Source organism: Nothobranchius furzeri, chromosome 16 (assembly GCF_043380555.1).
Source record: "Nothobranchius furzeri strain GRZ-AD chromosome 16, NfurGRZ-RIMD1, whole genome shotgun sequence".
In the NCBI taxonomy this organism is placed as follows: Eukaryota; Metazoa; Chordata; class Actinopteri; order Cyprinodontiformes; family Nothobranchiidae; genus Nothobranchius; species Nothobranchius furzeri.
The window spans coordinates 4045635-4057960 of NC_091756.1; the positions used below are offsets into that span (position 1 = coordinate 4045635).

At 44.9% G+C, this 12326-nt stretch overlaps 1 protein-coding gene across 1 annotated transcript in view; it reads left to right on the plus strand.

Moving 5' to 3' along the window:
* Nucleotides 1-12326, plus strand: part of adprm (ADP-ribose/CDP-alcohol diphosphatase, manganese-dependent) — a 50206-nt gene that overhangs the window by 30625 nt on the left and 7255 nt on the right. The window contains exon 2 of the mRNA XM_054735921.2: nucleotides 3759-3878. Coding sequence (XP_054591896.2) covers nucleotides 3759-3878 — 120 coding nt within the window. The remainder of the gene's footprint in view (nucleotides 1-3758; nucleotides 3879-12326) is intronic.

The window sequence follows — 12326 nt, forward strand, 5'->3', positions numbered from 1 at the left end:
CTCCCACACCTCCGGGTCCGGCTTCGTATTCATGTCCTCACAGAGCTCGGCTTGGTACGCCGAGAGCATGGAGGAGACGTTCAAAGCTCGGACCGAGATGGCGGCAGCCTTGTACGCCCTCTCGTTCAGCGCCGACTGGAAGCGGTCCGCCTTCGCAGGGAGAGCGGGAGGCCTGGAGGAAGTTGCCGAGAGCCGTGGGTGCAGGTGTGCTGCAACCAGCGGTTCCATCAGCGGCATGCGAAGCATGCCAGCCTTCTCCATCCCCACGAAGTCCAGCGAGGAGGCTCCTTGGACAGGAGACCTGGAGCTGAAAGGGTGTTTGTCCCAGGAGGACCTCACTTCTTGGAGAAGCTCCGGGAAGGCGGGAAGGAGAGGCTTTGCCGCCCTTGTGGCCTGAGGCAGCTTCTTTCCCTCGTAGCGGGATCTGACAGCCTCAGTGACCACGGTGGGCCAAGGGATGTTGAGCCTGGTCGCAGCGCGTCGGCAGACTGACTGCATGTCCAGGTGGACGGCCGGAGAAGCCGCTCCATCCCTGGGAGAGGACGGAAAGCTAGGCATGGAGGCCTGAGCGATGGGGAGAAAAACGTCGTCATCCTCGTCCTCCTCTGAAATGAGGAGTTCCGAGGTGTCCTCGTCGTCTCCGTAGTCCAACTCCAACACGTCCTCGACGGGGTGGCTCGGACCGGCCGGTTCGAGCTGTGAGCCCCAGCTGAGTTCGGCACACGGTTCCGGCTCCGGGAGGACATGTTCGCTGGCGTCCCCAGGCGGTGGCCCAGGGGCCGGCAGGCAAGGGTCCTTCTCCGACAGGCTAGCTTGGCGCGCTAGCCGCCGGCGAAGGCTCTTCAGGGTGAAGCAAGCGCAGCTCTCACATGACCCGGGGACTTCCAATGCCAGCTGGGCGTGTTCCAGCCCGAGGCAGCTCGAGCAGACCTTGTGCGGGTCTTTGCTTGAGATTTTGTTCCCACAGGTACAGAGGCGAGCTCCTGCGCCGTCGACTCCTCTGGTGGGAGTAGCGGCTTCCATGCTGGCTAACTGGTGTGTTAGCATAGAACAAACAGATGCACTGGAGTGTGAAGCTGCTCGTTATGCCCCGAACCTATGGTGAAGGTCAGGACAGGACGGTAAGTTAACGTTCGGCGACGGAGAGAATATTAGCTGGCTCCGTCTGTGAACAGTTGAGTTAACTTACCTTAGAGATAAGCGACCACCGAAGCGAGAAGAGGTGATTGAATGGTGCGTGCGTTGGGACGCTTGCTACCTATAGTAGCAGGTGACGCGTACGTCACGGTCACTGGCCAATCAGGATTGGCGTATTGAGATAAGTGCTTCTGAGGAATCCGCGGAGTGGCGTATCCCATAGTGAGACATCGAAACGAATGTTAAGAAAGAGAACCACAATTCTAAAAAAGCTGGAGGCCAAGTATGAATCTGATTCAGTGCGCAAATTAATGCGAAAATGCCCTTTCCTCGACCCTCGTTACCGTGGCAGACATGAGCTTGATGACAGCGCACTGGCTGAAATCAAAGCTGAATTACAGGCTGAGATCGTGAGCTTAGAGGGGCAAACAGCACCAGAAGCATCCGAACCATAGAGGAACGATCACAACCTGAACCCCCACGCAAAAAGATGTCTCTGTGAGCTCTCCTGCAAAAACGAGCCGCTGCGCTGACGCGCTGCGCCGGAGGGTCCCGTCAGCCGCGCAGAGCAGCGAGCTGGAGCTGAAATAACAGCGTACTGTTTGGAACCTGTTATTCAAGGGGACGAAGACCCTCTTCTCTGGTGGAAATATGCTGGCAGTAGTTTTCCCCAGCTGTCACGACTGGCCCGGAGGTATCTATGTAATTGTGCCACCAGCTCACCATTGGAGCGGGTTTTCAGCACCGCAGGTAAAGTTGTTGGTCCACAACGTGCAAACTTGAACCCAGAAAAAGTAAACATTCTGGTTTTTCTGGCGAGAAATCTTAACTAGATTTGCTGCAACATGCCGTAATGTGTCCTGTGTGTGTGTGTGTGTGTGTGTGTGTGTGCGCGCGCGCACGCGTGTGGCCGTGTGACGGAGTTTTCTTTTTATAATTTTAATGCAGTTGTTTTGGTTGCAATAATTTTTATAATTTCAATGTTTATGGTTATTCAACTCTTGTTGACTGTTACAGCTTATTTGCAGTGTTTCATGCTGCTCGTTGATAAGTTGTTCACTTGATTTGCGCACAACAGCGGTCCTGGGTTTTTACGTTGATTTATTGCAGTTGGACTGTTGACTCTTTGCACTTGTTTATAAGCCGCGTTTTTGTGTTAATAAATGTTGTTAATAGTGTGTGAGTTGCATTGTTATTTTTTTAGTAATTGTTTGGTATTCGGATTCAGAAAGGTAAAGGTCCACTTGAGGCTTACATCATACTTTTTAAGTATTCACGGTAATACCGTATACCGGGGTAAAATTAAGTGGAAGTTAGACGGTATTCAAATTTGGATACCGCCCAAGCCTAGTGTGCTGCTCGGAGGACAGAGGACAGGAGAACACGCAGCTAATTAAATAATTTGGTTCTGTACCTTTCTCTTCAGCACAGCCGACAAAAGTTTAAAATGGGTCAGTCCTCCTGCATGCGCAGATCATTTGAAGCAGCGCATTTGACCTCAGAAGTTGTTGTACGCTGCCGGGAGACGAAGGTGGGCAAAACAGGAAAGGAATCTAGTAGTGGACGGACATTGTTCCGGGTCTTCGGTATTTGGCGGAGATTTTAGAGAAGGCGGAGAAGAGGGCGTACTAGAGGAAAAACAGGCATATTCCTCCGCTATTTACAAACTCCTATTGTCAACAATGAACAGACATGTCAGCATTGTAAGTTTTTCCTCTCTAATATTCACCCTCGGTGTGCTCCACTTGTCTCGTCTCCTCTCCCCATTTGGTACCCTCCCAATAGGGGCAGTTTTCAAACTCTATAAACTCTGATTTTTGAATTAGAATAGAAACAGACCCAACGTGTTGCTCAGACCGACGTTGCACATCTCCACTATCTTTGGTGCTTTGGGCTTCCTGACAGGGTTGCGGAAGGCGCTTTATAAATAAAGCTTTGATTGATTGATTGATCTTCTGGTGTAAGGTGATAGGGTTATATTTGCAGCTGTGTCTCCTTAAACCCAACAATGATGCTTGTCAAAAAATGACGTCTGGCACTTAAAGGGTTAATTTACAGTCTTTCTCAGCAGGCCATTCAGATGTAAGCCTGTACATTTATAATTGATATTTCGTATTTATTTATAATTAATTTATATTTAATGTACATGAGTGTGGTCAAGTGAAACATTTAATTTTGTTTTAATTGAAACATTTTAGTTTTCATTTATATTGAGCATTGTTGTTATGTCAGTGCTGAATAAATATTTTCATGGTTTTGTAATTGATTAACTGCACTGCCTTGATTTGACTGGCATTGCCATCACAGCCATAAATTCTATGGTTCTACTTATTGACATAATAATTTCTTTTGTTGTTTTGGTTTTCAGCCGTGGTTTTCTCATTTTTGGTTTCGGCCAAGAATTTTCATTTTGGTGCCGACAGTCTAATGTACACTGTTTTTATCGTAACATTTTTCTAATGTCTGTCTTGCTATGATTTCTGTCTTTTTTCCTATTTTGTGTGCTAAATATCCACCTGATGCCTTAAACAGTGGGACTTTCTAATTTCATTGTTTTATTTTTTCAAGGTGCAATAATAGAACAGAACAGATATGTTTAGATTTTTTTTTTCCTGTTTCAGAGCTGGAGGACTTCAGCAGGTTTACCATGTTCAATGGTGGGTTCAGTAGGGACCAGATGGAGTGGCTGGAGTCTGTACTTACCTCAGCTGATGAAAACCAGGACAGAGTCACTATCGTCAGTAAGTTAAACTTGCTACTGGATGCTATACGTATTTATGTATGTATTATTGTTTTTTTTATTTTACTTTCTGGCAGGAAGGCTTAAATATACAATGGCAAATGTGCAAAACAAGCTAGCTTTTAAACAAAGACGGTTACAGAAATCTCACCCCTCTCGTCGCCCATCATCCCTAGGTCTAGGTATGTGCCTATTACACAAACATGCACTGACACGGTAAACGAGAGAGCACTAAACTGCAGTTGCACTTTTCGAGTTCCAAACGTCTTTTGTTGTCCGTGATTTCAAACGTTATTATGCTTTTTGGGAGTCTGGTAGTTTGTTCTAAAGTTGAAGTGGTAGCACCAGCTGCTACCACTTCAACCAGCGGTTCCTCTCGTACAGAGATTTTAGAGTGTTTCTGTTACTTTAAGACCCATTTGTAACTGTTTTTAGAGTAGTGAGAACACAGAGCATTTTCCCAGCTGCAGCAGGTGTCTCTCATTTGTCTGACTACTTTCATAAACTACTGTTAAGGGCAACAACCTATTCTGTCTGGTGCTTTCAGCGCTGCACAAATGTTATATAATTGTTAAAAATATAGCTTACCTCATCTTTTGTAAAGTTTCCAGTGCTACCAGGAAGAGAGACAATCTCTGAAAAATGTTCGCGACATGGACTGATGTTAAGCAGCGCGGTGTGTATTTATCAGGGAGTTGGTTTTTTTCAGTTTAGAGAAAAGGCTGACATGTTTTCCAATTACTTCTTTAGTCTGAGTTCTTTCCTTTTTTATTCAGTTTTAGTAGCCATTAGCAGAGCACTGTGCATTGTTGTGTGCATCAGTGATATTTGGTCTACGAGAAAATCATGCACTGACAAAGGCTCCGCCTCGCTTTAACCCTCCCACTGTTCTAATGGGTGACCCCGCGAGGAAAGTTGACCATTGAGCAGGATTGATGGTTTATCCCTTGAGGTCCACATGGCAGGGGTGAGGTGGTGCTCACTCCTCACCCCTGCCACTTGGAATATATATATATACATTTTTTAAATATATTTATACAAACTAGTTAGTTTTTGAAACAGTGAATTTTATTTAAAAATTTTAATTATGAACTAACAAATTAACTAGTTTGTTTTAAAATGTATGAACTGACTTTCAAACTAGTTAATTTTTTTAACGAACTTTTCCGACACTGACATTGACAGTACATAATGTGTTGAGAAGGTTAGTTGAAGGTGACTGAATCTTGTAATCTTTAATCAGTTAAGAAAAATTTTATTTTTGATTTCAAAGTTGATAAAAATAAAAAGTCTGGAATCTTTGGGCCTATTTGACTGTTGCTGTTTATGTGGGGTGGTGGTCTTAAATTTTGTACATAAAGGTCTTTAAAAGGTCTGAAATTTAACTTACTGAAACCTGCAAGAACCTGCAGGAGGAGGTAAATGTCTGAGGATGGGTAGGAATGGCTTGGGACCTAGACCCTCCAGGGAGCCAGCACCTCCACTGGCCCCAATAAGCACCTTGTTTGAATAATCAATAATGCATTAAAATGATGTGTTTAAACGAATATTTTTCCTGTAATGATTAATTTCAGATCTTAAACTACACCTGATCAGTATTTGTTGATTTAACAAGTTAATCTATCAGTATACTCATACATCAAAAAATAAATTTAAAGGTTTTAACATTGACTTCACATAAATGTGTAAAAGACATTTCCACTTCACGCTGAGAGTTAACCTCTGAGTATCAGAGCGAAGGTAAACGTGTCAAATTCTGATTGGCCAAATGTATACACAAAAGTTGATAAATACAGGATTCACTTCCTGATCTGGTTAGTTCTCCCGCTGCCTCCTGGCTCGACCGACCGGTGAGCAAGCATCTGGAACCATCCTCTCTTTTGACCCCAAGGTCAAAGCCTCTCTGCAACGCTTGCGAGTGATATCAGACAACGGCTCTTTTAAGAGTCATTGAACAGCCTTAGATACAAAATAGACATTCCAGCTTCCTGACATCCCCTGAAGATAACCCAGGCTAGAAGGGTCTTACTCTGAGCTGACTATGAGCTCCGGTACCAGAGGACCACGCCATCTGCAGTATCTATCTTGACCTCTTGACCCTCTGGATTGCTTGGGGATCTTCACATAAGGGTGCGTAGACCCGGCACAAATTGCGTTGGATGGTTTTATAAAAAATTTTTTAGCTTATCAAACCGTACAGCCAAACGGATTTTACCACCCAGACTTCACAAGCTCTCTCAGATACTGACAAGGTTTTGCTAAAACATCTAGTTCGCATTCCATCATTCCTTTCATCATCTGTTGTCTGCAGTGATGGGAATTTGCCGTTTAAAATAACGGTGTTACTAATGCCGTTCTTTTTTTGGTAACAGAATAATCAAATTAATTACTTTTCCCACTGTTGCAACGCCGTTACCGTTACTGGGGATGGAAGGTTGTGCATTACTATGTGCTTGTCGAACGTTGAGCAACAGCGTGAGGCTTTCTGACCGCCACACTTCAGCTGCAGCCAGGGAGAGAGAGGTGTCGGTAACGCACAAACACGATGATGATTGGCCGGGTGGGCGGAGACCCTCAGTGTTCTCACCGTATCAGTCACTGCCTGCTGTAGACACAACAGAGCAGCGATGGCAATAACGCTGTTTAAAATAACCGTGTTACTAAACAAAATATGTTTTTCAGTAACAAGCAAACTAATTAATTACCGTCTTCTTTTATGAAACCGTCGTTTCTGTTACTGATAAGAAAATGCGTGCGTTAAGCAGCGCGGTGTGTTGAAGCTGTCAGCTGATCAGGAGCTAAAGAGGCAGATGTTTTCATCCAAGCGCATCACGGCCGTGAAGAACAAGGAAGATGTGATGAATACTCTACGGCTGCAGGTGTGGATATGCAGCCGTGCCCTTCTTAGCGTGACAGTGGGACGTCCCGAAGGTCCGCTCAGACGTCCTATCAAAGCACAAAAGAGGACTCAAATGCAGAGCTCACACAGTTTAATAAGCTGAAGGGATTCCTGGCAGTACAGCACAACTGAACAAGTCCAAAACTAACTAAATACACTCACACAAAGTGTTACTGAGAGCAGGTTCACTTTACTCAACTGAAGAAGACAAACTGGCAAAGGAATCTGTTTGCAAAGAAGCATAAATGGAGAAGCCAGGACACTGGTGCAAAACATAAGGCTGATTAGTGAGGAGCCTCAGGTCGTGAAGCTACCTGTAATGAGACAGGAAGTGAATACACAAAATAAAACAGGAAGTACCAGAAATATAATAAAACCAGAAACATGACTGCAAAGCACTCAACCTACAGAACCACTCATGACATCACCCCCCGCACCACGCCCGGCGCCCGACGGGCCGGGAATGTCCGGGTGCTGGTCATAAAAGTCCCGAATCAGGGAGGGATCCAAAACATTGCCCGCAGGAACCCAAGACCTCTCCTCAGGCCCGTAACCTTCCCAATCAACGAGGAATTGACGACCCCGATGCTGCACAGCCAACAGCTGCCTCACTGAATAGACCGGGCCCCCCTCAACCATCCGGGGGGAGGAGGGGGTCTGGAGGCAGGAACTCTCCCTGGCCAGTTTAACCCGACTAACGTGAAATGTCGGATGGCACTTTATGGTCCAGGGGAGCTTGAGTCTAATAGCCACAGGATTAATGACCTTCGATACAGGAAATGGCCCAATACTGTACATCATTAATCAAAGCCTGAAAAACCGCGGGAGCATTAGAGAGACCAAAAGAAATCACCAGGTACTCATAATGCCCACTGGGCATATTAAAGGCAGTCTTCCATTCATCCCCCTCCCTCACTCTCACAAGATGATAAGCATTCCTTAAATCCAACTTAGTAAAAACTGTAGCATCTTGTAAGAGTTCAAAAGCCAAAGAGACCAGAGGGAGGGGGTACCTGTTCTTGATGGTGACGTCATTGAGACCCCGGTAATTGATGCACGGACGTAAAGTGTTGTCCTTCTTAGCCACAAAGAAAAGACCTGCCCCAGCAGGGGACGAAGATTCACGAATTATGCCTGCCCGGAGAGCCGCGTCAATATAATCCCTCATGGCCTGCCGTTCAGGTAAGGACAATGGGTACAGGCGACCCTTAGGGGGCGTGGTTTCCGGCAGCAGGTCAATGGCACAGTCATAAGGACGATGCAGGGGCAAAGAGGTAGCCTGTGACTTGCTAAAAACCTCCTTAAGGTTATGGTAACAAGAGGGAACCCTAGACAGATCTGGGAAGTCAGAATCACAGTCTGGTAGAACCCCTAGAACCTGGGAAGGAGGGGCATCACCTGGAGTAGACTGTAAACAATCGCAGTTCCAAGATAAAGTAGAACCCGAGGACCAATCTATGTTAGGATTATGCCAAACAAGCCAGGGATGACCGAAAATTGCCGGGTGTTGAGGAAAATCAGACAGGAAAAACTTAATCATTTCAGAATGGTTATCAGCGAAAGTCACTTTAACAGGTGGGGTTTGACTAGACACAGAGCACAACGGATGCCCATTCAAGGCAACAGCCTGCTGGGGCCTTTCAAGAGGCAAAAACTCTAAATCCAATTGTCTTGCAAATTGAGCATCCATCAAGTTAGCATCTGCACCAGAGTCTCAACAGTCTTTTCAGGAGTGGAGAGCTGGACAGTGGGGCTTGCACGTTGGAAGTCATTAGAAAAGTCATTAGAAAAGGAAGTGCACCAACGAAAACTTCCTTAGTGGTCCCTTCCTTAGTGGTCCCTTCTTATTTACTGGACAGTCGCTGACTTGGTGACCCGACTGGCCACAATGCAGACAGTGACCCTCCCGAAAGCGGCGCTGGCGTTCCTCAGGTGAAAGTTGGGCTCTGCCAATCACCATGGGCTCTTCTGATGAAGCTGGTGAAGCAGAGGATGTTGGGTAATTTCTATATTACTCCCATGTTACCTCAAAAAAAGTCAAAGCACACACAGAGGGATTAGATTCATAATTTGGTAAATTGCAAACAACCCTTTAACAGACAACAAACACATACTTTGCAAAGTGTCACATACTTTGCAAAGGGTGAGAAGAATCAGTACACACCAAACGAAAGGCAGTTTCCTCTCACACGGAGTCGAGACTCTGGAGAGTATTTATTTGCAAGAACACCCACACCCATACATTCCTTAAAACCCCCTTGGCCTCAGGAATCCACAGAAGACAAAAGGGATGCTTCAGATAATAGACCAACGAATCTCTTGGCCAGGGCAGGACGGCGTTCCTGCATAAGAGATTCCTGGTTTGGCTGGTTTGGCCTCTATATAATAGAACAAATGTGCCTAAAGCAGAAAGGAGTTTCTGTAAACATTTTAAATGTAAATAAGTACCTCAAGCAGAAAGGATTGGAAAGGAATTCCTGCAAACATATGGAGTGAGGTAACTGTTTGATAATCAGTTTTTACCTATCAATCCCCCCTGTTCAAACGGAGTTCACCTTAAATAATTATAACAATGAAGGATAACACAATCTGAGTTGACAACAAGAACATCAAACCACAATGGGTACAGAAACTGTAATTTACATTGTTGAAATCATAATGAAACCAACTTTATCAGGCAATATATTCATCTTCTGCAAGCTCATCTTTTTTTCTCAGGAGAGTATATTGAACCAAGGCATTCGTCATCAGTTTGCTTACCATATTCTTCTACCACGGGAGCACACAGCCTAAAACTAAGCAAATCATGACCAGGATAATAATAACAGGTGAGAGAAACTTTAACAAGAGCTGATACCAGTTACCAGACACCAGCTAACTCATAAAACTCCAGGATCCGCCAGTCAATTCGTTGGATTTCAGGAAGTTGCTAGAGGGGGAAAGTTAATGTAAAATGTCAATGTACGCAGCTCTAACTGTGGCAGAGCTGAGGTCAAAAGGGCTTGTTCGTGGACTGGAAAGTGTTGTTTGAGCAAAACAATGCCTTTGTCAGGATGGTGTTGCACTTTCGCCGAGATGAAACAGAAGAGTCCTGATGGCGGGGCCGTCGATGTGTGGAGTTTGGTGTTTGTAGATGGGGAACAGGGAAAGGGTCATCACAGACCCAGACCCTCTTACTTCAGCTCGAATGTCCTCGTAGGGACGCCCGTCCTCATGCAACATGAGGCGGGGGCAGGGAGCCAATCTGCACTTTGGGCCACACCAGTTGTGTGGCAGGAGAGAGAGCCAGTCTGAGCAAAAGATGTGTGTGTCAGCAACTTTGATGATGTTACAGCAACGCGGGATGCTTTGATGGTTGGGAGGGTGAGGGGATGTCTCTTTGGACAAGGAGCCATGAAACCAGACGGGAGATTTGGGGTACTGGATCTTGACATCATTGGAGGCAGGTCACAGCATCGTGTGGATGGACCCAGGAGGGATCTCAACCACCAGATGTTGTTTCCGTTGTTCCTCCCAACTGCTGCTGTTTCCTCTCGTTCCATCAGATGCCGACGGGCGGTTTCAGGGCAAAGTGCGATCCCCAAACATCAGCAGCGACATGGTGGATGGGCCCTGCAAGCTTAAGGCAGATCGTTTACTTACCTGCCGTCCTCGGCGTGCCCGCATGAGGATGGTCAGTCGTAGTGGCCCTCTCAGCAGTATGCAGCAGCGGGAGGGATAAGATGAGTGACCTTGACGCCTCATTTTGGTAGAAGCATGTGCACCCCCAATCTCCTTGGTTTCACGGCCTGTGGCGAGAAAGCACACAAGGATCTGCAAGTTTACTGTGGCTTTTTGACATCTTCAGCAACAACCATCCAATATACTTTTTGACCAGTCCAGTTTGGACCCCCAATGGGGCCGACATTTACTAGAAATTTACCAGCGCAGTCCACATTGTATCATCCTAAGCTAAAATTAAGACCACACACGTGAGGTCAGCATACAAACAAAATACTGAGGTGGACAGAAATGCCCTGAGACATCCTTTTATGAATTAAAAAGAACCATGAAATATAAACAAAAACCTCGCACTGCGTTCCCCCTGAACGTAAACGTTTGAACAGCAACAGATAAAATAATAAAAATAAACACAATGTCATGTCAAAAAGACCTGAGTAAGGCAACCCATTAGTGAGCTAGCATTATGGCTCAGTTCAAAGTATATTCATTAACCTAGGATCTATGATATACTCAACTACCCTACACCAGTAATTAGCATAACCCATCAATGATTGACAAGACTCATTTAACAGGAAGAGTCTAAGGTTTATGAAAGGTCCGAACACCGTTTTGTAAAAACAGCGAGTCAAATCATTATAGCCAGAAATCCCAACTGGGAGAAGAGTCTGCTTATGGCAGGAAACCAAGAAACAAAAACAAAATCACAAGTCAGGATGTCCTTAATTGTTTAAAGAACAGGCGACTTAAAGTCAAAACAATACATGTAAACACCAATCACAGAAAAGGTTCACATATATCGGCCTAGGACTGCACAAACTCGAACAACATGATTTAGTCATAACATAAAACCCTGAGATACGAAAACTGTCTCAGCAAAAGAAAAGGACAGAGATTGAACCATGAACCTCGGAGGACATCTGCTGTCTTAACAGTCTGGAATCACTGTTCTTTCTTCAGAGTGGACAAAAGGCCAAAATAACAAAGAAAACCCTAGCTCTCAATAACCCTTGAACCATCATGTATCTAACCCTGGCTAATTCAAAACAAGCAAAAGGTTAAAATGACAGTCCACTCTTACCGGTGTAGTGCTAAAACACAATTTTCACTAAGCAAAACTAATAATCAGAAGTTAGTTGAGGATATTAATGGTTTGTTGGTATAAACCATGCATGCACTGCATTGTGCAGAATTCTATCACCAAACAAAATAACCCAATAAAATAAAACTGCATAATTGAAACAATAATACAGAATATGGTGACATTAGCTTAAATTTGGGGATAGGCCACAAACCAAAGAATATATATATATATATATATATCAGATGGTCCCACTGGAAGATTTCACAATAAGTCTCATAAAATCAGCTCATTCTAAAAAAAAAAAAAGATTCTTCTCACCCTTTGCAAAGTATGTGACACTTTGCAAAGTATGTGTTTGTTGTCTGTTTAAGGGTTGTTTGCAATTTATCAAATTATGAATCTGATCCTTCTGTGTGTGCTTTGACTTTTTTTGAGGTAATATGGGAGTAATATAGAAATTACCCAACATTTTTGGTGCCGAAACCCGGGAGAGCAGAGCCCTTCAATGGGAGTTCGCCTTCGGAGAGCCGCATGGCGCCACTTCCTCATCAAAGTCCGGGGGGCTGAGAATTGCTGGGGGCTGGAGGTTGTAATTAGTCTGTGTCTGCATACACAAACACCCCACGACGAATAGAGAAAGTGAATGTGGGTCGTAATAGGTTGGATGTGCAAAATCACTATGTAAGCTCACTGACGCTTGTATTGTTTAAATATTTTATGGTGCAGCAAAGGTACCCAAGTTAATC